This window comes from Microtus pennsylvanicus, chromosome 2 (genome assembly GCF_037038515.1).
Source record: "Microtus pennsylvanicus isolate mMicPen1 chromosome 2, mMicPen1.hap1, whole genome shotgun sequence".
NCBI lineage: Eukaryota > Metazoa > Chordata > Mammalia > Rodentia > Cricetidae > Microtus > Microtus pennsylvanicus.
In genome coordinates this window covers 28993956-29018195 of record NC_134580.1, presented here as the reverse complement: position 1 = coordinate 29018195, position 24240 = coordinate 28993956, and the positions used below count along the sequence as shown (strand labels likewise).

At 45.5% G+C, this 24240-nt stretch overlaps 1 protein-coding gene across 2 annotated transcripts in view; it reads right to left on the bottom strand.

Moving 5' to 3' along the window:
- The window catches only part of Dip2b (disco interacting protein 2 homolog B), a 191524-nt gene that overhangs the window by 29616 nt on the left and 137668 nt on the right, over positions 1-24240 (bottom strand). For both annotated transcript variants that reach the window (XM_075960651.1, XM_075960652.1), the window contains 7 exons: positions 18434-18514; positions 15119-15246; positions 13349-13463; positions 8475-8676; positions 1945-2054; positions 1742-1822; positions 1187-1310 (listed from right to left, as the gene is read on the bottom strand). In XM_075960651.1, coding sequence (XP_075816766.1) covers positions 1187-1310; positions 1742-1822; positions 1945-2054; positions 8475-8676; positions 13349-13463; positions 15119-15246; positions 18434-18514 — 841 coding nt within the window. The remainder of the gene's footprint in view (positions 1-1186; positions 1311-1741; positions 1823-1944; positions 2055-8474; positions 8677-13348; positions 13464-15118; positions 15247-18433; positions 18515-24240) is intronic.

Below are 24240 nucleotides of genomic sequence, written 5' to 3'. Positions count from 1 at the left end.
GTACCTGTGCATGTGTGTGTCTGTGTTTAAGCATGTACCTGTGCATGTGAGTGTCTGTGTCTAAGCAGGTACCTATGTGTGTGGATGTCTGCAGAAGCCAGAACAGAGCACCGAACCTGGAATTACAGGTGGTTGTGAGGCACTAAGTTGGGAACTGACTCTGGTCCCCTGGAAAAGTAGCAAGAACTCAACTGATGATCCATCTCTCTGGCTTCTTTACCTTATATTTTGAGATAAGTTCTTTCACTGGACCTGGAACTCACAATTTGCCTAGATGAGATGGTCACGGAGCTTGAGGGACCCACCTGTCTCTACCTCTGCAAGGTTAGGACTGCTGGTGCATACCCCCATGCCAGATTTTTTTTTAATATAAACTTACTTATTTAGTGTATGTGTATGTGTGATATGTATGTGTACATGTGGAGGTCAGAGGCCAACTTTGGGAATTGGTTCTCTCTTACTACCTTGAGTTCCTGGGATCAACATCAGGTCATCAGGCATGACAAGCACTTTTACCCACCGAGCTCCTTCAATGACCCAAGCCTGGCTTTGGATATGGATGCTGGGGCTCTAAACCCAGGCCCTTATGCTTTTGTAGCAATCACTTAACCTACTGAGCTTTCTCCTTGCTGTGTAGCTGAGGCTGGCCATGAACCTTATCCTTTCACCTCTACTTCCCAAGGGTGGGATTATTAGGTGTGTGCTTCCTTGCCTGGCTATTTGTTGTTTGTTTTGAGACAGGTCTCACCACGTAGCTCTGGCTGGCCTGGAACTTATCATATAAACTCACAGAGGTCTACCTACTTCAGCCTCCTGAGGGCTAGGACAATGTTGGCTACTTGTAAGTCTTGTTAAACACCTCAGGCTAGATATGTCTATAACTTGTTATGTAACTAATTCCCCTGCTACTGCCTGAGGCCTGGAATCACAGCAGTGTGCTACCACATGTGGCCTGAGGACCTTGTATGAAGCAGGCACTGATGGAAACAGAGGGACTGCAAACTAGACATTCTCAGCCGAGCCGTCTCACTGCTCAGTTCTAACAAGTGCACACGCAGAGCTGTGGTGGTGCAAAGCACCAGGCCTCTGTGGTAGCAGAGAGTGGCCCCGAGTTCCCATCCTCTCCTCTCCTGGTATGTGTCACCTCAGAACAGTGCAGAGTCCAGTTTACCAGTCCAACACTTACCAGGTGGGTAGAGCAATACCACATTGTCCCCTGCATTTAGATGTCCCTTGTCACCAAGTACTGATGCAATCCTCTCAGCTCGCTTATGAAGCTGAAGGCAGCTGGCTGTGCACACAGTAGTTCCCTTTCAAGAGAAGAAGGATGAGTGGGCTGACATTCAGAGAGAAACAAGCACAAACAAGCACAGTCAAGCAGACATCACACTCCACAGGCTTGGCCTCTGGAACATCACCTCAGGCCAAGGATTCTCTTGAGAAAACTCCCTGGTAACTAAAGACAGGTATGGATTTCTTTTTCTCTCCCAGTGTTCCAGGTACTTAGGGTATGTTAGCATTGACTTAAACCAAACATACTTAGAGTCTTTCTTTCTTAATGTTTTCTTACTTTCTTATTCATGTGTTTGCTTGCGTTGAGACAGTGTCTCTTGTAACCTATATACGTAGTTTGAGGATGATGAGTTTAACTCCAGTGCTGGGATTATAGGCATGCATCATCACTGAACCCAGGGCCTTGTCCATGCTATGCAAACTCTCCCCAGTCCTGCAAGTGCAATACCTTGGCATTTAGCAGCATGAAGAGTACATGGTCAGGAGTTGCCTGGGCTCGCCACTGCAAAATCTCTGCCAGGAACTGGTGCTAAAATCACAAAGCAGAGAGAAGGACTTGAGGTCAGCAAGTCTCAAAGACTCATGGAATGAACCCAGATCTGCACTCTATCCTGAGCTCACTGGCAGACACTTGGCATGTCTGGAACTTACCTTCCTCACAAGATCATTCTCTTCAATTTGCCCCAGGTCCCTTCCTGCAGCTTGTGCTATGCGTTTACCTGCAACCAGATTCCCAACCATCACAGAAGCAGGGCCGACACCTGTGAACAGAAGCAGACACCAAGCCTGTGAAGACTCAAGTTACACACTTCCAAGCGTTTTTGCACTGGCCCAAACTGGTTCAGAAGTTCATTCAGCAATGTCAGGGATTATGTGGTCTTTCAGACATGGGACGAAGAGCCTGTATTCCAGTGCAAAGGCAACCAAAAGGTATACATGCTGTGAACAAAGCTGGGAAGTGCTGGAGACAAACAGAACAGACACAGGAGACTCAGGGTGAGGGAACAAGGGGCACAGGTGGCCACTGAGCTTGGTTCTATGGGGACAATTGTACTCCAGAGTCCACAGTTCTACCGGTTCCTACAAACAGCTTTATTTGCTATGACCACCACAACCCTAAAAAAGAGTGCTTACAGTAACTGATATCTGGTCTGCAAGAAACTGATCACCTATCAGGATGTGGCCCGAGATCATTAGAAATCTGAGTAGTGCTAGGCCAGTGAGATGGCTTAGTGGGTAAAGGTGTTTGCCACCAGGTCTGATAGCAGTTCCATCTCTAGAACCATATGTCCTTTGACTTCCACATGTGTGCCATAGTGCATGCATGTGCACATACTCTACATACACACACATGCATATATAATTTTTTAAAAGAGGAAATGAGAAGTTTTTTATTAAAAGTAAATGAGGAGCCGGGCGATGGTGGCGCACGCCTTTAATCCCAGCACTCGGGAGGCAGAGGCAGGCGGATCTCTGTGAGTTCGAGACCAGCCTGGTCTACAGAGCTAGTTCCAGGACAGGCTCCAAAGCCACAGAGAAACCCTGTCTCGAAAAACCAAAAAAAAAAAAAAAAAAAAAAGTAAATGAGGAAATCCAAATCACAAGCTTCAAACTCACAGACATCTCTTAGCTTCCTGTCACTGGCACCAGCACACCCAAAACAGTCTATGTATTAAAGATAAAATAAGACAGCCAAATGCAACACATAACCTTGACATGATGTGGGATTCCCCTTTTATGCTATGAGTGCCTTTTATTAACATTGCTTAATAAAGTAGCTGCTTCGGCCTATGGCAGGACAGAATATAGCCAGGCTGGAAAAATATAGAGAGTAGGCAGAGTCAGTGGCACCATGTAGCTGCCAAAGGAGAAAGATGCCAGAATAGAACCTTACCCGATAAGCCACAGCCTCATGGCGACACACAGATTAATAGAAATGGGTTTGAGATATGTCAGTTAACAAGAAGCCTGAGCTAACAGACCAAACAGTGTAGTAATTAATATAATAATTTCTGCGTGATTATTCGGGTCTGAGTGATTGGAAAACAAACAAGCAGCCAGCCTCATCTACGTTTACACACTACTTAAATGAAAAATCTGTTATAATAAAACAAGTAGAGAAAGTTCTGTGCTTCTTTGGTAAAAGTGTTCAAACAGTACAGGTAAAAGGTCATGATGTTTGCAATCTAGAGTCAATGGAGAACAAACCACAAAACCATCATTGCCATTAGGTTCTGAATAATGATGCTTAATATGCAATGTCTTTTATTCTCAGCACTTGTATGCTATACAGTGAGAACTCAAAAAAAAAGTATATGTGTGTGTGAATATTTAGGGAAACTGAATAAAGAATATGCCATAACTTCATAGTAGTAGACAATTTTTTATAAGTCTACAATTACTTCAAAATGAATTAAAAAAAATAAGGGGCTGGAGATGGCTCAGTGGTTAAGAGCTTTGTCTGCTCTTCCAAAGGTCCTGAGTTCAATTCCCAGCAACCACAAGTGGTCACAACCATCTATAATGGCAGAACACTGAATACATAATAAATAAATAAATAAACAAACAAACAAATAAAAATAAAGCTGGGCGGTGGTGGTGCACGCCTTTAATCCCAGTACTCAGGAGGCAGAGGCAGGTGGATCTCTGTGAGTTTGAGGCCAGCCTGGTCTACAAGATCTAGTTCCAGGACAGGCCTCAAAGCTACAGAGAAACCGCGTCTCAAAAAACCTGAGAGAGAGAGAGGGAGGGGAGGGGAAGGGAGGAGAAGGGAGAGGAGAGGAGAAGAAAAGGAAAAGAAAAGAAAAGCAAAGAAAAGGGACCAGCAAGAAGATTCAATAAGCCTAATGATCTAAGTTTAATCTCCAGGATCAACATGGTTGAAGGGAAAATTTATTTTTCAGCAGCTTAAGGATTAATGAGCCGGTTGTGGTGGCGCACACCGGTAGGATTTGCTGAAGGAGGCAGAGGCAGGAGGATCACGAGTTCGAGGCCAGCCTGGGCTACACATTTAAAAAAAAAAAAAAAAAGGATTAATGAAAGAAAAAATTTACTTGCACAAATTCACAAATTGTCCTTTGATACACACACACACACACACACACACACACACACACACACACACACACACACAAAATGCAATTTTAAACTGTTTGCCATAAAAGATAAAAAAGTTGAGGATGGGAGATTGTTTCCACACTCTGATGGGAGAACAGCTTGCCTGCAAAGTGTTCAAAATAATCTTGAGACACCATCCTTTCTTATGAAATTGCATAATAAATGAGATACGCCACTCTCCAAACAGTCCTTTCCATATTAAGGACCCAGCATATACCTGTGAAAATGATCTGAACTATCTTTACAGTGTGAAATAAACAAAACTGCTGTTTCTGTTTCTAAAGATTTATTTTATTATTTATGTGTATGTATATGTGTGTACACGTTTGCAGAAGCCAGAAGAGGAGATCAGATCCCCTGGAACTAGGTAGTTGTGAGCTACCCAATGTGGGCGCAGAGATTTGAACTCGGGTTCTCTGTAAGAGCACAAACTGCCCTCAGCCTCTCAGTGCCTCTCCAGCCCCAGGAGTGACATTTAAAAAGTCGACACTAGGCCGGGCGATGGTGGCGCACACCTTTAATCCCAGCACTCGGGAGACAGAGGCAGGAGGATCTCTGTGAGTTCGAGGCCAGCCTGGTCTACAAGAGCTAGTTCCAGGACAGGCTCCAAAGCTACAGAGAAACCCTGTCTCGTAAAACCAAAAGAAAAAAAAAAGTGGACACTAAGTAGTAACACCTGAAAGACTGTGGTATAAGACTGTGGTGGTATGAATAGGTTTGGACACACAGACTCAAGTGTTTGAATGCTTAGCCCATAGGGAGTGTCACTATCAGGAGGTGTGACTTTGTTGAAGAGGTGTGTCACTGTGGGGGTGGGTTTGAGGTCTCATTTGCTCAAGCTACACCCAGTGTGGTACATAGTTCACTTCCTGTTGCCTGAGATCAAGATGTAGAACTCTCAGCTCCTTCTCCAGCACCATGTCTGTCACATGTCACCATGTTTCCTGCCATAATGATAATGCACTAAATCTCTGAACTGTAAGTGAGCCCAATTAAAGGTTTCCCTTTATAAGAGCTGCCGTAGTCACGTGTCTCTTCACAGCAGCAGCACATGAACAAGGGTCTTCTAGGTGCAGTTCTTGAGCACACGGGTCAGAGTGAAAATGGAGAAGCAGGAGGCAGTTCCCAGGACACTGCACACTGCCCCACCTGGAACATTCCCTCACCTTTCCCACAAAGCTTTCAAAGTTCCCTGAGGCCAACACCGTACTTTACCTACTATCCCCCCCCCCCCCCATAACACAACACAGTTTTCTTTTCTGCTTCTTCTTTTTCCTAAACAAGTTCTTACAATGACAACCCAGAACTCTCAGTAGACCACGTTGGTCTTGACCTCAGAGTTGCTGATAACCCAGATTGTCTGTACACACCCTGAAACAGACTATATTCTTTAGTTTGAGACAAGGGAGAAAAGGTCACCCCTGAATTCTGACTTCTGTGAGATCTGTTTGGAGAAGGAATTCTCTCTACAGCTTTCTCCTCTCTGCTGGTCAGGATGCAGAACACTGCTAGAGGTCAGGCAGGCTGCTAAGGAGACTCATGGCCACAGTTGTTTCTGTCAGAACCTTCCTTCTTTTCTTAGCTGCACTCACGCTGGACGCTACTTGGCTACACTGACTTGTTGGACATGGTCTGACTTGCTCTAGACAAGAAACAGTAGGAGGTGGTGACAGAAATAGACACCCTAACCACATTTGTGTGGGTTGGCTGGACATCCCGTTTCAGTCATGTTTCCTGTGGAAAGTACTGCCCATACTGGGCATGTGGCTTATACTAGCAAATCCAGTAGTAAGGAGGTTGAGGCAAGGTTGCTGGGACTTCAGGCTACTACACAGAGAAACCCTGTCTCAAAACATATAAAAAAAAACCAAAAAAAAAAAAGAAAAAAAGAAAAATTTAAAGTCTACTGTACCTCTAAGAACATTTTAAAAGCATCTACTCAAACATGATTGTTTTCTTTTTTTTTTTTTTTTTTTTTTTTTGGTTTTTCGAGACAGGGTTTCTCTGTGGTTTTTGGAGCCTGTCCTGGAACCAGCTCTTGTAGACCAGGCTGGTCTCGAACTCACAGAGATCCGCCTGCCTCTGCCTCCCGAGTGCTGGGATTAAAGGCGTGCGCCACCACCGCCCGGCGATTGTTTTCATTAAAAAATCATATGTTTATCAGGGTGAGCATACATGTAATCCAGCACTTGGGAGGCTGAGGCATAATGACCGTGAATTTAAGGCCTACCACATCTAAATTCTATCTCAAAAATAAATAAACAAACAAACAAATAAATAAATCATCTTATACTGCTACTTAAAATAGGATTCTATTCATAATAAAGCAATAAGATTTAAGATGAAGAAGGGATTGCACAGGTCTGTGTTTCTTCAGTGCTGGGAATCGAATCCAGGAGCTTGCACATGTTGAACACACTCTGCCAGTAAGCCACACTGCTGCAGGAGGTACATTTTATGTGGTTACTATATGCCTACGCAGGAAATGTGTGTCAAGATACTCCATTTCTGTTGTTTCATTTTTATGTGTGTGAGTGCACACATGTGTCATATGTGTGGGTACCTAATAGAGGCCAGAAGACGGTGTCTAATCCTAGAGGCTGGAGTTACAGGCAGTTGTGAGTTGCCTGTACGGACGCTCCAATCTGGACACAGATCCTCTAGAGAAGCAGCAAAGACTCTTAGCATTCAGGCATCTCTCCAGCTCCTATTACATTTCTTAATTAACCACACAACCTTCTTGATCCAGACTTTCTCGTATTACAACAGTAGTCCCAACCAACATAAGACCAATGAACAAACACAAGAACTAGAATGCTAGCCTCCTAACCCCTTCATTTCCACTAGCAGAGCCCACTGTCACTAAGATAGGGTAGTTCTAACGGTCTGGCCAAGGGTGGGATAGGACTTTGGGACGGTGGACCACAGCGAGCATGGTGACCAACTTCTCCACTTTAGAGCAGTGCAGGGTCATGCAAGCATCCCATACCTCATCACCACACCTGCTGCTCCCCTGTCAGTAACGGCCACCTCATAAAATAGACTCAAATGCCACACCTTCCTTTCCAGTCCTCCCACTGTCTGCTTTTCCTCTACTCACCATGCAGGGTATGGGCCGGGGGTGGAGGGGGCACTGGAGAGGCCTGGTTTGGGCTTTGATGTTTCTAAGCAGACAGGAAGCTAAAAGGTGTCAGCACATCCAGCAAAGCCATGCCAGTTTTAAGTCCCCTCCTCATCTCTTTCATTGAGACAAGGCCTCACTGTGTAGCCCTGGATGGCCTGGAACTTACTATGTAGACCAGACTGGTTTTGAACTCAGAGATCCCACTGTCTTGGTGTATGCCACCACGCCATAACTTCTTAATTTTTTGAGACAGGACATCAACTCAATTTGACATATGTTTAAAGAGGACTGCCTATCAATGGGTCACATCAGTACCTTAGCTTTCCACCCAGCCCCGTGACATTTGTCTGCTGAGAAATGAGGCAAGAAGGTGAAACTGATTTGTGTTTCTTCTCTTTTCCATGTGGCAATTCATATTCTTTTGGTTTGTACCTTGAAAATGGCCAACACAAAGCATGCTGTTTATGTTCTGGTTATTACTCAGAAGATGCCTATTCCCCAAAGGTAAGACAGGCCTACACCACACCTCAGCAGCTATGAGAGAAGGAGTAGGTCTAGGCATGAGATTCCCGCAGAAGGCCAGTATGATACAATGATACTGAGAGTGAGCACACGGCTCACACTCAGGATCACACACGTAACATGCATAGCCAGTGCATGGCATTTAGTGAGCACCCATGGAAAACCAGCTGCTCTTGTCACCAGAGGACGCGTTTTACCCCTTTCTCCTAGGGGGATGCTGACCATCGTGGCAAACTCAGAAGAGGAGAAACATTCAGCCAGGGCAGCGTTCCCACAGGCAGCCGTCTTCCTGGCTGCTGGGCAGCGTATGCTGTTCTTGTTATCTCTGCATAGAGCCTAAACCGATGCACCACGCGCTGAAAGAGTCTGCCTTCAAAAAGCTGCATCGTAATGTCACAGCTAGAAGCTAGATTATTACCTGGCTGCTTTTGTCGGGGTTTGGGCAAGTTCGTCACACATGTATGTGGACACATGAGGATATTACACGGGTGCAGAGATCCCTCCAGAAAGAGCTGTTTTGTCTGAGATATATGGATTCCTCCTAGTGGAGTTTTTGGTAATGTGTTGGCAGGCACCAGAGCAAGGCAGTAAACGCCTACTTGATGGATGCTATCAATTGCCTGGGAAAACACAAAGAAAAACAGGGAGATTACTTTGAGAACATCTGATATATCCTGACAGAGCCCATAATTTTTCGGCAGGACGGGAGTCTGGTAGATCACTAAGTCCCCAAATATGCCTGTTTACACCTCCACTCTCCACCTCCCTGTGATCTGGTTTTCCTTCCTATAATCCTTCGAGCCCTTCCTTTCCAACTTGGGTCTGGCAGGAGGGCAGCAAGAAAATGGGCCATTCTTCCATCAACAAAGAGGTAACCCGAGAACACACCATCAACATTCATGAGCACACCCACGGTAGGGCTTCAAGAAACATGCCCCTCAGGCCCTCCAAGAAATCCAGAAATGTGCGATGAAGCAAAGGGAACTTCAGGGGTGCACACTGACACCAGGCTCATCTGGTCTCGAAGAATAAAAAATGGTCCACACTGTATCCCGTATGTTTGTCCAGAAAAACAAAATGAGGATGAGGACTCACCAGACAAGCTCTTTATGTCAGCAACTTGTGTCCTACGACCACATTAAAACCTCTACAGTGACCTGGGATGAGAACTAACTCAATGAATATCAAATAAAGTTACAGGATTAGAAAAAAATCTCCTGTGTAGATGGGTGTGGTGGTGCCGCTGTGATGGTGTGTGTGTGTGTGTGTGTGGATGGGTATGGTGGTGCCGCTGTGATGGTGTGTGTGGATGGGTATGGTGGTGCCGCTGTGATGGTGTGTGTGGATGGGTATGGTGGTGCCACTGTGATGGTGTGTGTGTGTGTGGATGGGTATGGTGGTGCCGCTGTGATGGTGTGTGTGTGTGTGTGGATGGGTATGGTGGTGCCGCTGTGATGGTGTGTGTGTGTGTGTGTGGATGGGTATGGTGGTGCCGCTGTGATGGTGTGTGTGTGTGTGTGTGGATGGGTATGGTGGTGCCGCTGTGATGGTGTGTGTGGATGGGTATGGTGGTGCCGCTGTGATGGTGTGTGTGGATGGGTGTGGTGGTGCCGCTGTGATGGTGTGTGTGTGTGTGTGTGGATGGGTATGGTGGTGCCGCTGTGATGGTGTGTGTGTGTAGATGGGTATGGTGGTGCCGCTGTGATGGTGTGTGTGGATGGGTATGGTGGTGCCGCTGTGATGGTGTGTGTGGATGGGTATGGTGGTGCCGCTGTGATGGTGTGTGTGGATGGGTGTGGTGGTGCCGCTGTGATGGTGTGTGTGTGTGTGTGTGTGTGGATGGGTATGGTGGTGCCGCTGTGATGGTGTGTGTGTGTAGATGGGTATGGTGGTGCCGCTGTGATGGTGTGTGTGGATGGGTATGGTGGTGCCGCTGTGATGGTGTGTGTGGATGGGTGTGGTGGTGCCGCTGTGATGGTGTGTGTGTGTGTGTGTGTGGATGGGTATGGTGGTGCCGCTGTGATGGTGTGTGTGTGTAGATGGGTATGGTGGTGCCGCTGTGATGGTGTGTGTGTGGATGGGTATGGTGGTGCCGCTGTGATGGTGTGTGTGTGTGGATGGGTATGGTGGTGCCGCTGTGATGGTGTGTGTGGATGGGTATGGTGGTGCCGCTGTGATGGTGTGTGTGGATGGGTATGGTGGTGCCGCTGTGATGGTGTGTGTGGATGGGTGTGGTGGTGCCGCTGTGATGGTGTGTGTGGATGGGTATGGTGGTGCCGCTGTGATGGTGTGTGTGTGGATGGGTATGGTGGTGCCGCTGTGATGGTGTGTGTGTGTGTGTGTGTGGATGGGTATGGTGGTGCCGCTGTGATGGTGTGTGTGTGGATGGGTGTGGTGGTGCCGCTGTGATGGTGTGTGTGTGTGTGTGTGTGGATGGGTATGGTGGTGCCGCTGTGATAGTGTGTGTGTGTGGATGGGTATGGTGGTGCCGCTGTGATAGTGTGTGTGTGTGTGTGTGCATGCACATGAGAATGACGCAGCGCAGCGTTTCTGAGGAGGGCAGAGGGCAGCTTAGAGGAGTCCATTTTCTCTTCCCCCCTTTAAATGGGTCCCCAGGACTGACCTGAGGTCATCAGGCTTGCACTGCAACTGCCTTTACCAGCAGAGCCCTTCTCACTCTTTTTCATTTAATTAATTCTTTATTTTATGTATGTGAATGTTTGCCTATATCTATGCCTGTGTACCACGTGTATGAATGGTGCCCATGGCCGCACCGGAGTCACAGATGGTTGTTAGCCTGGGGGCTCAGACTCCAACCCAGGTCCTCTGGAAGACCCCATAAGATCTCTCTCTAGGCCTTACTATTGTTCCTTGGTGACAGTGTTTAATGTGGATTTAAACTCTAAATTCTCACCTCACCTTCCAAGTGCTGGGTTACAGGACATACTGTCACACCTGACTAAAATCAATCTTTGCATGTCTGCCACCACCTTTCAGATAACCAGGTATCAGCCCAATCCTACAGTCTTCACAGTATTTTAGCCTGGTTTATACTCAGATTATGTCCTCTGATTTGTTTGCTTGTTTTTGAGACAGGGTCTCTTTATGTAGCCCTTGCTGTCCTGGAACTCAGCTCTCAGAGCTCCACCTGTCTCTGCCTCCAGAGTGCTGGGATAAAGACATGTATACCATACCTAGTTCCTTTCTTTCTGTTTTGTTGTCTTCTGTTTTTTGAGACAGGGTTTCCCTGTTTTAACAGCCCTGGCTGTTCTGGAACTTTGTAGACCAGGCTGGCCTTGAACTCAGAGAGATCTGCTTGCCTCTGCTTCCTGAGTGCTGAGATTAAAGGCGTGCGCCGTACCCAGCAGTTCTTTTCATTTCTGTACTACAAACAGCCTGCCTGTAGACTAGCTAATAATTCAGAATAATGTATTCTGAGAAGAGAAAGAAATATGAAATTGTCCGGTGCTCATTCTCATTTTGTGTCTGCATCATTTCTATGTTATTAAGGGACTGTTCAGAAGGCTAAGCGCCCTAGGCAGAGAAGTCACAGCCCTGGAAACACGTCCAGCACATCAGAGTTCACTGGGAGGGCGGGCCAGCTTGCTCTGGACTGTACATTTAGGCAACAAATACTTTTGAATGGTACTATGCTGCATGCTAGCATCGCCCTCAAGCTCCGGGGGCTGAGTGGAGAACAAAAAAGACAGAGAAGTCTCAGCCTGCATGGGACTCACAGTGGGTAATATTATCAGCATTTTATATTAATAAGATCACCACTGTCTAGTGAGGGCAGACCAGGCACTTCCATTGGTGACCTCACTCAATCCACTCATCCTGAAAGAGAGACCCTGCTCCATCTCTACAGGTCAGGGGACGAGTTCTGAAGTCACCAACCTCCACCCACGGTGCCAACAGATGGAGACTTGGCTCCTTACACTCTCATAGCCAGTTTCCACTAAAAACACGTTCTCAACACTGAGCACAAGTCTTCTTCCTACCCTCAAGGTGAAGGAGCAGAACAAACTCCATTTTGAGGAAGAACTCAGGACCTAACCAGGGGAAGAACTCAGCTCCAACAAAGGCATAAACATTCCAAAAAAAGGCTACTAACTGCCAGGACCCTGGTCAGGGCGACCCCACCTGGGTAAGATAGCCAGCAAGAAATTTGGGTAAACAACACTCGCCAGGCTATAGATGTCCTTGTAATTTTGTTGATAACCATTGTTTGAAATTCCCCAAGACCCCAGCCAATAAACTCAAAGGTTCATTGCATACCCTTACCAATCCTGAACTGCCAAGGCTGGGCTACCCTGCTTGCAGTTTTTCCCTTTAAAAACCCCCAAACCCAGCTGGGTAGTGGTGTGCACGCCTTTAATCCCAGCACTAGGGAGGCAGAGACAGGTGGATGGATCTCTGTGAGTTTGAGGTCAGCCTGGTCTACTGGTTCCAGGACAGGCTCCAAAGCTGCAAAACCCTGTCTTGAAAAAACAAACAAACAAACAAACAAAAACAAACCCAGAGGCTCAGGGCCATTTTCCTCCACTCTGAGTGCGGGATGAAAGTCCTGGCTTGAGCTTGTATTCAGTAAACCCCTACCTCGGATACCAGCTCTGTGGTGGTCTTGTTTGGGAGCCTCGCAAGACAGGCACAACACTGGTCCATCTACCCACCTCCGCCAACTCCACAGAAAAGCTCTCTCACTTACATGTGCTCGAACCCTCTACACACATGGTATGGCAAGACTGAGGTTACCTACTTACAACGATTACTTTCAGAGATGCATGCCACAGAGGGCAGCCAAAAGCCTCATGGGTAGTAAACACGCGGGCATGAAAGAAATAAGGTGTTTGGGAGATACGGAGAAAGTGGGAGAGGCAGGAAGGAGAGTGGGTATGAACACATTTCACTGCCTGCACATCAAAATCTGAAACACAACTTTTATTTTTGGTCTTTTTGTTTTATTCTGGTTTTTTTTTTTTTTTGTTTTGTTGAGACGGGGTTTCTCTGTGTAGCACTGGCTGTCCTGGAACTTACTGTGTACATAAGACTGGTCTCGAACTCACAGAGATCTGCCTGCCTCTGCCTCCCCAGTGCTGGGATTAAAGGTGTGTGCCACTACTACCCAGTAAATCATTGTATGGGTGCTGGGATTTGAACTCAGGTCCTCTGGAAAAGCAACTGTTATCGACTGAGCCATCTCTCTAGCCCTCAAACATAATTTTGAAAGACAGAATATCTGGTAGGCGGCAGTCACAGCCACCTGTGACCCGGCACAGACCCGGTACTCACCTGCAGCACACGGCTCATCCACTGGAAGCTGTCTTCCTCAGACGCATCGGGCCTTTGCTCTGCCACCACCACAATGCGCTCGTCATAAAATACAGACACAGAAAACACAGCAATTCTAAGAGAGACAGATCAGACACATCAGTCTCCCTTCAAAACCATCCTGTTTGCTTTCCTGAGTTGGAAGTGAAGAGGAGCCGTCCCGACATACCACCCACACATGAGCAGTAGAGAGAAAGGTGCCATCATCACCAAACCAGGGTCGAATGGTTCACTTGAAACAAAAATGAAGACAACACGAATTAAGCCCCACAGAATGGTAAAGAAGACACAGTTCCTGTCTTTGTGATGCTCACGTGTCACAGACAGAACCAATCGACACACAGATAATGAAGCCATGTTGTGATGTGCACCAGGAAGCACCTGGGGCAGGGCCAGTGGAGTGGGGTGCTCAGCAGAGTGGGATATGGATGCTTGGGGGAGCGCCTCCCTGGGGAGGGGACACTGGAGCAGAGACCTGAATGAGGTGAGGACGCGAGCCACGCGGAGATCTGGAGGAAGAGGATTCCGGGCAGAAGGAACGGAAAGCGGAAAGGTTCTGAGGTAGGGACGAGCTTGGCAGGTTTGAGGAACAGCAAGAAGGCCAGTGTGCCTGGAGCAGAGTGGTGAAGCAGAGAGTGGAGCGGAAGTCAGACATGGGCAAGGGAGTGAGGAAGACTGAGGCCAAGAGGGGGTGGATGGAGTCGGATCTAGGGGAGGTCTGCGCTCAAATGTCCCCTTACTAGTGAGGCGTCCCCAGGCCACTGCAAGTGGTCACCCCACAGCACTCATGACCCTCTCGGTGCCGTCTATGTGGCCATTTGCCTGGCTCCTGTGTTTGTCATGAGAATATGAGGGTACACACATAACCTGTTTCCTTCCCTGTCAGAGCACCCAGAAAAGCAGCGTATAGCTGCCGCCAGGGAGTGTTTGCTGAGTGAATACAGGAAGGCTGGGAAAGGACTGGGGAGCAAAGACGCTGCTTGCCAGCCTGAGTCCCGCCCTCCCTTCACAGCAGTTATGGGATAGGGATATTAACTACCTGCCTGCCACTGTGTTGTGCCCAAGGATACAACTGTAACCACACACAGTGGGTCTAGGGCCCAGGAGCTCCTCCATTCCTAAGAGCCACACAGTTACAGAAAACCACATAATTCAGGAACTGGTTCTTTGTGATTTCTTCATATTTTCTTACTTCTTATGCAACTCAGGTCAGGAAAGGAGGGATAAGGAGACACATGCTCCAAGCACATCATACATGTTTATCAAAATGTTCTTGTGCAAAAACAAAACAAAAATAACCCTACCAGACCCCTGGAGGAGACTGAACTGCTGGAATACCTCTTCTTGCATTAGTAAGCAGAAGGAAAGGCCTGGCCTTGTCCACAGAACCTGGATTCTCAACACTAAGCTGACATGTCAATCTGCACATGGACAATACAGCAATTGGGTAAGAAGTGAGAGGAAGAATTCTTAGGCCTGCATTTCTACAGAGTATGGGAGGGGCAATGTTTCTTCTTCAATTCTCCTGTATCTTCAGAACTCAGAGAGAAACAGACTCTGATACACATTTATTCTTCTCAGTCACTCAAAGAGCCAAACACTGTAGGCCAGATACTGAAAGCCAGGCTTCTGTCGTTTGAACCCAAGCCAACCTAAGAAACTGGAAGAAGCGTCTAGAGAAAGCACTGCAGACGACCCCAAAGTGATGACGTCGTCTCATGCAGCACCTACCTCCCTCGATAGACGGTCTTGATGGACTCGACAGCCAGTCCCGTAGCAACAATGTCGTCAGCGTTGTGTCTCCGACCACTAACCATGAGCAATCCATCCATCTTCCCAACCACAAACACCAAGCTACCCTGAAAGTTAACAACGATTTGTTTACTCTCATTTCCATGGTTAATGGGTAAGACACTTTACATTTCCAGCTTTGAAGTAAATCTCATTAAAAAAAAAAAAAAACACGGCTAAGAAAAATACCTGTAAGGCATGTACACAGTTCAATCCCCAACACTACAAAAAAACCCTGTGTGTTTACATCAAAGAAAACAATGTCATGATATATATAAAATGTGTAACCCAGACTGTGGCCTTGAACTCGTGATCCTCCTACCTCTGCCTCCTTCAGCAAATCCTTATTCATTTATTTATATTCCCCCAAGACAGGGTCTCACTGTGTAGTCATGGCTGTCCTGTAAATCACTAGATGGATCAGGCTGGCCTCAAACTCACTGAGATCTGCCTACCTCTGCCATCTGAATGCTGGGATTAAAGGTATGTGGAATTGAATGTGGATTAAATTCACCTCAATTGGATTTTTTTAAAAGAAACCCTCTGGAATCAGTGAGGAAGTGGCATTTTTGAGTCAATGAAGTCTGTTTAAAAGTCACACCATTTCTCTTGTGTGTGCATGTGTGAGTGGGCACAGGCATGCTCATGGAGTCAGAAGACAACTCAAAGGCACCAGGTCTCTCCTCCACCATGTGTGTCCTTGATGTGGGACAATGGATTTAACCTGTAAAGATATGTTTCTTATACTTGTTTAATAAAATGCTGATTGGCCAGTAGCCAGACAGGAAGTAGAGGTCGGGCAATGAGAACAGGAGAACTCTGGGAAGAGGAAAGCTCAGTCTGCAGTTGTCACCCAGACACAGAGGAAGCAAGATGAGAATGCCTTGCTGATGAAAGGTACCAAGCCATGTGGCTGACACAGACAAGAATAATGGGTTAATGTAAGATGTAAGAATTAATTAATAAGAAGCCTGAGCTACTAGGCCAACTAGTTTATGATTAATGTAGATCTCTGTGTGTTTATATGGGACCAAATGGCTGTGGGACCTGGAGGGACAGAAACTTCTGTCAATATCCTAGGGATTGAACTCAAGTCATCAGGTTTAGCTGAGCCACTAGTTAGTACGCACTGAGGTCTTACAGTCTGTGATGAACTCATTTATATTCTTAGAGGGGAATTTCACAGGGAAGAAACTACAACCACGTGTCATTTACTTTTCTAGCCATGGGTATATGGGTTAGTTCATGTTCACTGACTACTGGAATTAGAGGGAAGTCAAGCAATTTTAATCTGTAAAAAGTTGCGTCGAGCATGGAAGGGTGCCACTGTTTCCATCAGGCAAGAGCAGGAGTAGATGGAGAAAAAGGCCCAAGACTGCTGCAGGTCTTCTTCCCAGGACAACAGAGCAGCAATTACTGTGGGAACATTCCATGGCCTCCCTCCTAGTTAGTCTGAAGGCTTGGACTATTGACATGTACTCAATGAGCCAGTATTATCTCCATGTGGATGTCACTCATTAACTTTCTAAGCACAGTGCAGTGGCCTAGAGTGACTGGGCTACAACAGAAAGGCAGAATCTCTATGCATATGAAACTTTGGTCCACCTACAATGCCAGTGGGGAGCCAGTCACTTCCAACTGTGTTAAGAGCTGGTGTCAGTCAGAGAAGAGGGGCTAGAGATTAGGCTGGTGGTTAGGAATACACTGGCCTTATGAAGGAGCTGAGTGTGGTTTCCAGCATCCATGTCATGTGGCTCACAAGTTCTGTAACTCCAACTCCAAGGCATTAAACTCCTCTATGCAAGTACACACATGTACAATTAAATAATAAAAACAATCTTAAAATAGAGATGCCTGTTTCTCCAAATCTTTTCCAGTGAGGTTGTTCAGCTGGCACAGCTTTCTGGCAGCTAGGTCAGGGTTTAGGGGGTCATCCTAGAGAGCAGGACTACAGTCTGTCTATTTCAGAGATGGCTGAAGCTCCGTCCCAGACCCCAGCAGTGTCGCAAGCTGAAGAGCTGGGCATCTGAGACTATTCTGGTGCTGGCTGGAGGTCAGGACAGCTGAGGTTACACTCGGTGTATACAGTGTCTAAGAGGGTGACTCTTGGCACCCAAATCCCAGGTGGAAAGAGAAGCAAAAGTCAATTCTACACAGTCTCAGAGGAGTTGAACAGTTGAGCAGGAAAGCGGGTAGGAGGGAGACACCAACAGATGAGTTTATAAGATAGTGACCACCCATCACTTCCCGTGGTCTGGCCCTCTGCCATCCTCGTGAATTCCTTGGGCTCATCATGTACCCTTTGAGAAAGACTTCGGGTCCTAGTCAGCTCTAGATCCAGTACCTGTAAATACCATTTACCAAGTAACAAATTATTCATATCTCTCTCTCTCTCTCTCTCTCTCTCTCTCTCTCTCTCTCTCTCTCTGTCTCTCTCTCTCTCTGTCTCTCTCTGTCTGTCTGTCTGTCTGTCTCTCTCTCTCTCTCTCTCTCTCTCTCTCTCTCTCTCTGGTTTTTCAAGACATGGTTTCTTATGTAGCCCTAGCTGTCCTGGAACCCACTCTGTAGACCAGGCTGGACTCAAGCTCAGAGACCCTCCTGCCTCTCCTCCCGAGTGCTGGGACAAAAAGTGGACACTGTCCAGTTTCTATGACAGCCTTAAGCAATCATCTAAATAGAAGTCAAGTGCCTGGTGTGGTGGCGGAGGCAGGGTCTCTGCAAGCCAGCCGGGACCATGGAGCAAGATTGGCTGAAGAGAGGAGAGGGACGACTGTGACTGCTTAGAAGAGGCACTGTGGCACCTTCAGTTACACAGACTTGTGACTTAGAAGAGGTACTGAGGCACCTTCAGTTACACAGACTTGTGACTTAGAAGAGGTACTGAGGCACCTTCAGTTACACAGACTTGTGACTTAGAAGAGGTACTGAGGCACCTTCAGTTACACAGACTTGTGACTGCTTAGAAGAGGTACTGAGGCACCTTCAGTTACACAGACTTGTGACTGCTTAGAAGAGGTACTGAGGCACCTTCAGTTACACAGACTTGTGACTGCTTAGAAGAGGCACTGAGGCACCTTCAGTTACACAGACTTGTGACTGCTTAGAAGAGGCACTGTGGCACCTTCAGTTACACAGACTTGTGACTTAGAAGAGGCACTGTGGCACCTTCAGTTACACAGACTTGTGCAGTTCTGTGAATTAAGGTTCAAATGTTTAGATCGTATGTAGCAAAGTCAACAGGAAACCGTTACCTACCGGTCCTACGAAGCCGAGCAGTCCCGACCGGATGAAGGGCACATCTCCCACAGGAGAGCCTGAAGAGGCCACAGGAATCACCTAAAAGACAAAAGGAAAGGGTGAAAAGCTTGGTTAGTTTTTCTGAAAATTCACCGGATTTTTAAAAAAGTCTTACAAAAGAAAAGCTGCAAGTAACACATGCTAACTGAGCAGGGCATGGTCAGTGCACGCCTTTAGTAACCCTGCACCCGGAGACAGACGGATGGGTCTCAGTGAGCAATCTTCAGGCTACCAAGGCTGCATAATAAGACCCCCCATCTCTAAAAACAAACAAAGAACATCCCTAGTGTGTGTGTGTGTGTGTGTACACCATGCTTATTAGAAGCCAAATTCTGCAACAAATCCAGGACTCTCAACCATTTCAATGTTTGTTATTCTCCCCTGTACTTATAAAAAGATACATGTACATGCATGTTTTACTACCTTATTATTTTTTATGTCTGTGCTCATACCCACGTGCCACTGCACACATGTGTGGCAGAGGATAACTGTGGGGAGTGAACTGTGGGCATAACACATCAGGCTGTATGTGAAATACCTTAACAAATGTGTCACCTCACGAGCACACAAGATACACAGATTGACATAACAACCAAATATGTCAAAACAGGGGCTGCAGGGTTGGGGAGACAGTTCAGTGGGTAAAGTACACGCTGAACAAACATGAGGACCACAGTTCTGATCTCAGCGCCTGTGGAGAAAGTTGGGGGAAGGTGTAAACTGCAGAAGCTAGAGGTTTCCTGGTCAGCTACTAAAACCTAAATGACAAACAAACATAAACAAGGTAAAGTATGGCCAATGGAGGACACCCCATGTGAACTGTTTCACATGTACACGCATATACAGAGCACGTGAACACACACACACATGCTATGGGACAAAGATCTTGCACCCTGAAAAGATCTGTTACTTGTATTTTAATAAAATGCAGATTAGCCAGTAGCTAGGCAGGAAGTATAGGAGGGACAACGAGAACAGGAGAATTCTGGGAAGACAAAAGGCTGAGTCTCCAGTCGTCACCCAGATGAGGAGAAAGCAAGATGAGAATACCTCACCCATAAAAGGTACCAAGCCACATGGCTAACACAGACAAGAATTATTGGTTAATGTAAGATATAAGAATTAGTTAATAAGAAATCCTGAGCTAACAGGCCAACCAGTAGATGATGTGTTTCTCTGGGACTGAACGCCTGTGGGACCTGGTGGAACAGAAACCTCAGTCAACAAATGGCGCTAACGTGGACAACTGAATCCACTTAAAACCTGAGAGAGCTTGGGAAGTAATTCTAGGCACAAAAGAACAGAGATAAGCACAGCTTCTTGGTAGCAGCATTTACTCGTGTGGGCTCTGTTTGCTATAGGCAAGTATGTCTCATTTAAGTGAGGCTTCCTGACTCAACTTTAGCTGCAAAAACCTTGCAAATCTTTTAAGAGGCCCTGCCGCCAAACACATAGTGTTTATGAGTAGCCAACAGCATACTTCTTGGTGGTGGCAGGGACATTGAAACTCCACAGAATTGTGGCAATAAACATGGCTCTGGCCAGTACCTCCGTCATGATGCCAGACTCTCAGAAAGCTAAGGAATGGGGTGGATTAAGCCACGGCTTTAATTTTAGCCATATTGCTTAGCAAATTAAAGACTCATGTGGTCAGAAAAAGAGAGATATATAGTAAAGATAGATTCAAAATAAAAAAATTTAAATTGTTTACAGTGTGTTTAAAAATATATGTAAGCTTGGAAGAAAAAAGAAAAAGGATAAAGTCTTTTAAAAAAAGAAAGAGAGTAGTTGGGTGTGGCACACACCTTTAATCCCAACAGTTCAAGGACAACCTGGTCTACAGAGTGAGTGCCAGGACAGACAAAGATATACAGAGAGACCTCAAAAAAAAAATGAAATAAATAAATAAAATAAAAATGAAGCCACATAAAGATGGAAAATACACAGAGTCTGGATACTGTATGTTATTGTGTTGTTTTTGAATGGTTTGATGACTAAGGAAGAAACAACAGCTGCTAAAAGATATTTGATTATAAATGCTGCTGGATTAATCCAAGATAGGTACTTTGAAAATACCTCGACTTAAAAACTGAAATCAAAAGATATGTTACTTTAGAGAAGAGGTTTTGCTTTTGTTTCCACAGGAAATAAGAGACTGTGGGTTAAGAAAAATCAGGTTTGATCAAGGAAGAATCCCCCTGAAAAAATCTCTGGTAGGAGTGGATGGCCCAGATGTCTGAGTTCTACATCTAGAACAGATTCAAGACTGCTGGCTGAGATGATAAAGCCTCACAGAGTATTCCAGTCGAGACTTGATCATAATTCTAAATATTTTTAGGTGCCCATAGATTATCAGCGCTCCGGTCAGTAGGAAGTAGCCTAGAAATTATGTCCACATTACCAAAAAAAATGGATTATGGATGTTTTTCTTTGTTTAGAGTGTTGGTTACAAGTTGTTATGGATAATGGTCAGGAAGAAAGTTAAACAAGGGAGATCAGATTCAGAGTTCTTGTTTAAAAAAATGGAGGGAGGGAAAGAATTGCTGTGGGAAAATGGTCTTGTACCCTGTAAAGATGTTACTTGTATTTTAATAAAATGCGGACTGGCCCGTAGCCAGGCAGGAAGTATAGGTGGGGCAATGAGAACAGGAGAATTCTGGGAAGAGGGAAGGCTCAGTTTGCAGTCGTCACCCAGATGAGGAGGAAGCAAGATGAGAATGCTTCACTGATAAAAGATACCAAGCCACCATGGCTAACACAGACAAAATTATGGGTTAATGTAAGATGTAAGAATTAGTTAATAAGAAGCCTGAGCTAATAGGCCAACCGGTTTATAATTAATGTTGGCCTCTATGTGTTTCTTTGAGACTAAACAGCTGCGGGACCGGGCGAGACAAAAACCTCAGTCAACACAAAGACATGGGTATGTACACACAGAAAGACATATAACATATACACAAATAAAAAAAACTATTAAAAAATAAAAAGGATGTGTGTGTGTGTCTAACAGAACTATCACAATATACCTGAGATAAATATTCCCATCTGGTAGTAACTCATCTAGCCCATGGTGTAGGACAGTTGTATAATAGAGCATTTCATAGGGATAAGACAGCAAATCTTTGGGAGTCAGTTTACTGGTAAAGTAGACTTTGGTCAAGTCGTGATAGCACTGAGCCTCACGTTCTTCTCAGCTAGAAAAGAATGCTCTCAGATCCTCCTCTGAGCTTGTGTAAAGATAAAAGTAGTACACACAGATTTAGAGAAACATGTACAGTGCCTGACACAGGGCCAGTTAATTTTAATTAATAATTAATTTTTATTTTGCAAGACAGGTTTCTGTGTACAGTCCTTGGTTGTCCTAGACCTTGTTCTCTAGACCAGGCTGACCTCAAATTCACAAAGATCTAACTACCTCTGCCTCCTGAGTGCTGGGATTAAAGATTTAAAGATATACGCCAACCTCTGCCCAGGTCCCAGGGCCAGTTTTTTTTTTTAATGACTATCTTTTTTTTAAAAAAAAAGATTTACTTGTTAATTTATTTACCTTTTTACTTATTAATTTATTATGTATACAGTGTTCTGTCTGCATGTATGCCTGCAGGCTAGAAGAGGGCACCAGATTTCATTACAGATGGTTGTGAGCCACCATGTGGTTGTTGGGAATTGAACTTAGAACCTCTGGAAGAGCAGCCAGTGTTCTTAACCCATGAGTTACCTCTCCAGCCCGCCCAGGGCCAGTTTTAAGGACACACTGGTTTGGGTGCAGTACATGCACAGGTGAAGGACACACTGATTAGGGTGTGGTCTGCACAAGTGATCTGATAGCTTATTAAGTCAAACAGCTTTGATGAATACTATCATATATATTTACATAATTTGTGTAAAAGCTATGAGTCTTCAACTGTAATAGTTTCCCACACAACTGCTATTTCAACACCAACTCCACCAATGTCACACAGAACGTCTGTCACACTGAATGTCCATTTTCCCCATGTTACAGCTAACACTATGTTAAATTAATCTCATGGAGGGGGCAGACATTCCATTATGATTAAAACTACTTTTCCTGTATGCATAATGAAAAAAAGATAGTTTGTTCTCTTTAAAAAAACAAAAACTATTTTTCCTGCCAGGCGGTGGTGGTGCACCCAGCACTCAGATGGCAGAGGCAGGTGGATCTCTGTAGATTTGAGGCCAGCTTGGTCTACAAGAGCAAGTTCCAAGAAAGGCTTAAAAGCTACACAGGGAAACCTTGTCTTGAAAAAGGGGGGGGAAAGGGGGGGACTGTTTTTCTTTATTAGTGATGGCTATTTACTGTCCACCTGTGTGTGCATTTATGAGCATGCATAGGAAAGAGCTGGTTCACATGTGTCTCTTGAGTTTCTTTACTCCTACTTGATTTTTTTCCTCCCTTTAACTTTTAATTTTTTTTTAAAAAAAATTTATGTGTACAGGTGTTTTGCCTATATGTATGTCTGCGCACAATATGCATACCTGGTGCACTTAGAAGCCAGAAGAGGGCACAGGATCTCCTGGAACCAGAGTTTTAGATGGTTGGGAGTTGCCATGTGGGTGGTAGGAACTGAACCTGAGTCCTCTGGAAGAACAGCCTGAAACTTAACTCATTTCTCCATTCCTACCTCCCTTTATATTTTTACACTCACTCACTCTATCTATCTATCTATCTATCTATCTATCTATCTATCTATCTATCTACCTACCTACCTACCTACCTACCTACCTATCTATCTATCTATCTATCTATCTATCTATCTATCTATCTATCTATCTATCTTAGTGTGTGTGTGTGTGTGTGTGTCTGTGTGTCACAGTGCTCATATAGAGACCAGAGGACAGCATGCAGAAGTCAATTCTCCTCTTGTACCATGTGTACCTGAGGCTGAACTCAGGTCAGCAAATTGTCTGACTGAGCAGTGAGCGTCTTTACCAGCTAAGCTTTCTTGCCAGCCTCCTTCCTTTAATTTTTAAGATATTTGTAACAAGAGTTAATATTTGTTAACCGGTTAATTTGCTTTACAGTTAGTCATAATGTCAAGTCCTCAAAATGGGATTATATCCATTTTACATATGAGAAGGTGAGGGACAGACTTAAGTTTGTTTAAAATCAAACAGGTAACCCAGAGCAGTGATGGGAACTTTGTTTCCATGCACGCTAGAGGTCTCTCTCCAGCTGTTCTTGTTCACTTTTTCCCTCGGGTGTTATGGTGTGGGGATGGAGCCCAGGGTCTTGCACAAAACCCAGGGCACATACATACTCTCCCACTTAACTACATCCCTGATAGCGTGCTTCAATCATTTATTCATGTGTTCACTTACTGGGGTCTGTATAGCTGTTTATAGCTGTTTTTCCTCTTTTCTCTCAGTAGCTATTTTGTTTTTAATTTTTTAATTTTATTTTTATTTGACGTCTTAGGTATTGTGTATTGGCATGCACTACGTGCACCACACCACAGAAGTCAAGAGAGTACAAAATCTCCTGGACCTCAGGCCCTCTGCAAATGCAGCAGTGTTCTTAACCACCAAGCCATCTCCAGCTCCCACCACCACCACCACCACCACCACCACCACCACCACCACCACCACCACCGGGCTTCTCTGTGCAGCCCTGGCTGTCCTAGAACTCACTCTGTAGACCAGGCTGACTTCATACTCACAGAGATTTGCTGAGCCATCTCACCTGGCTACTCCTCCCCCTCTTTATTTTCGTCAAAACAGTTTCTCTGTGCAGCCCTGGCTGTCCT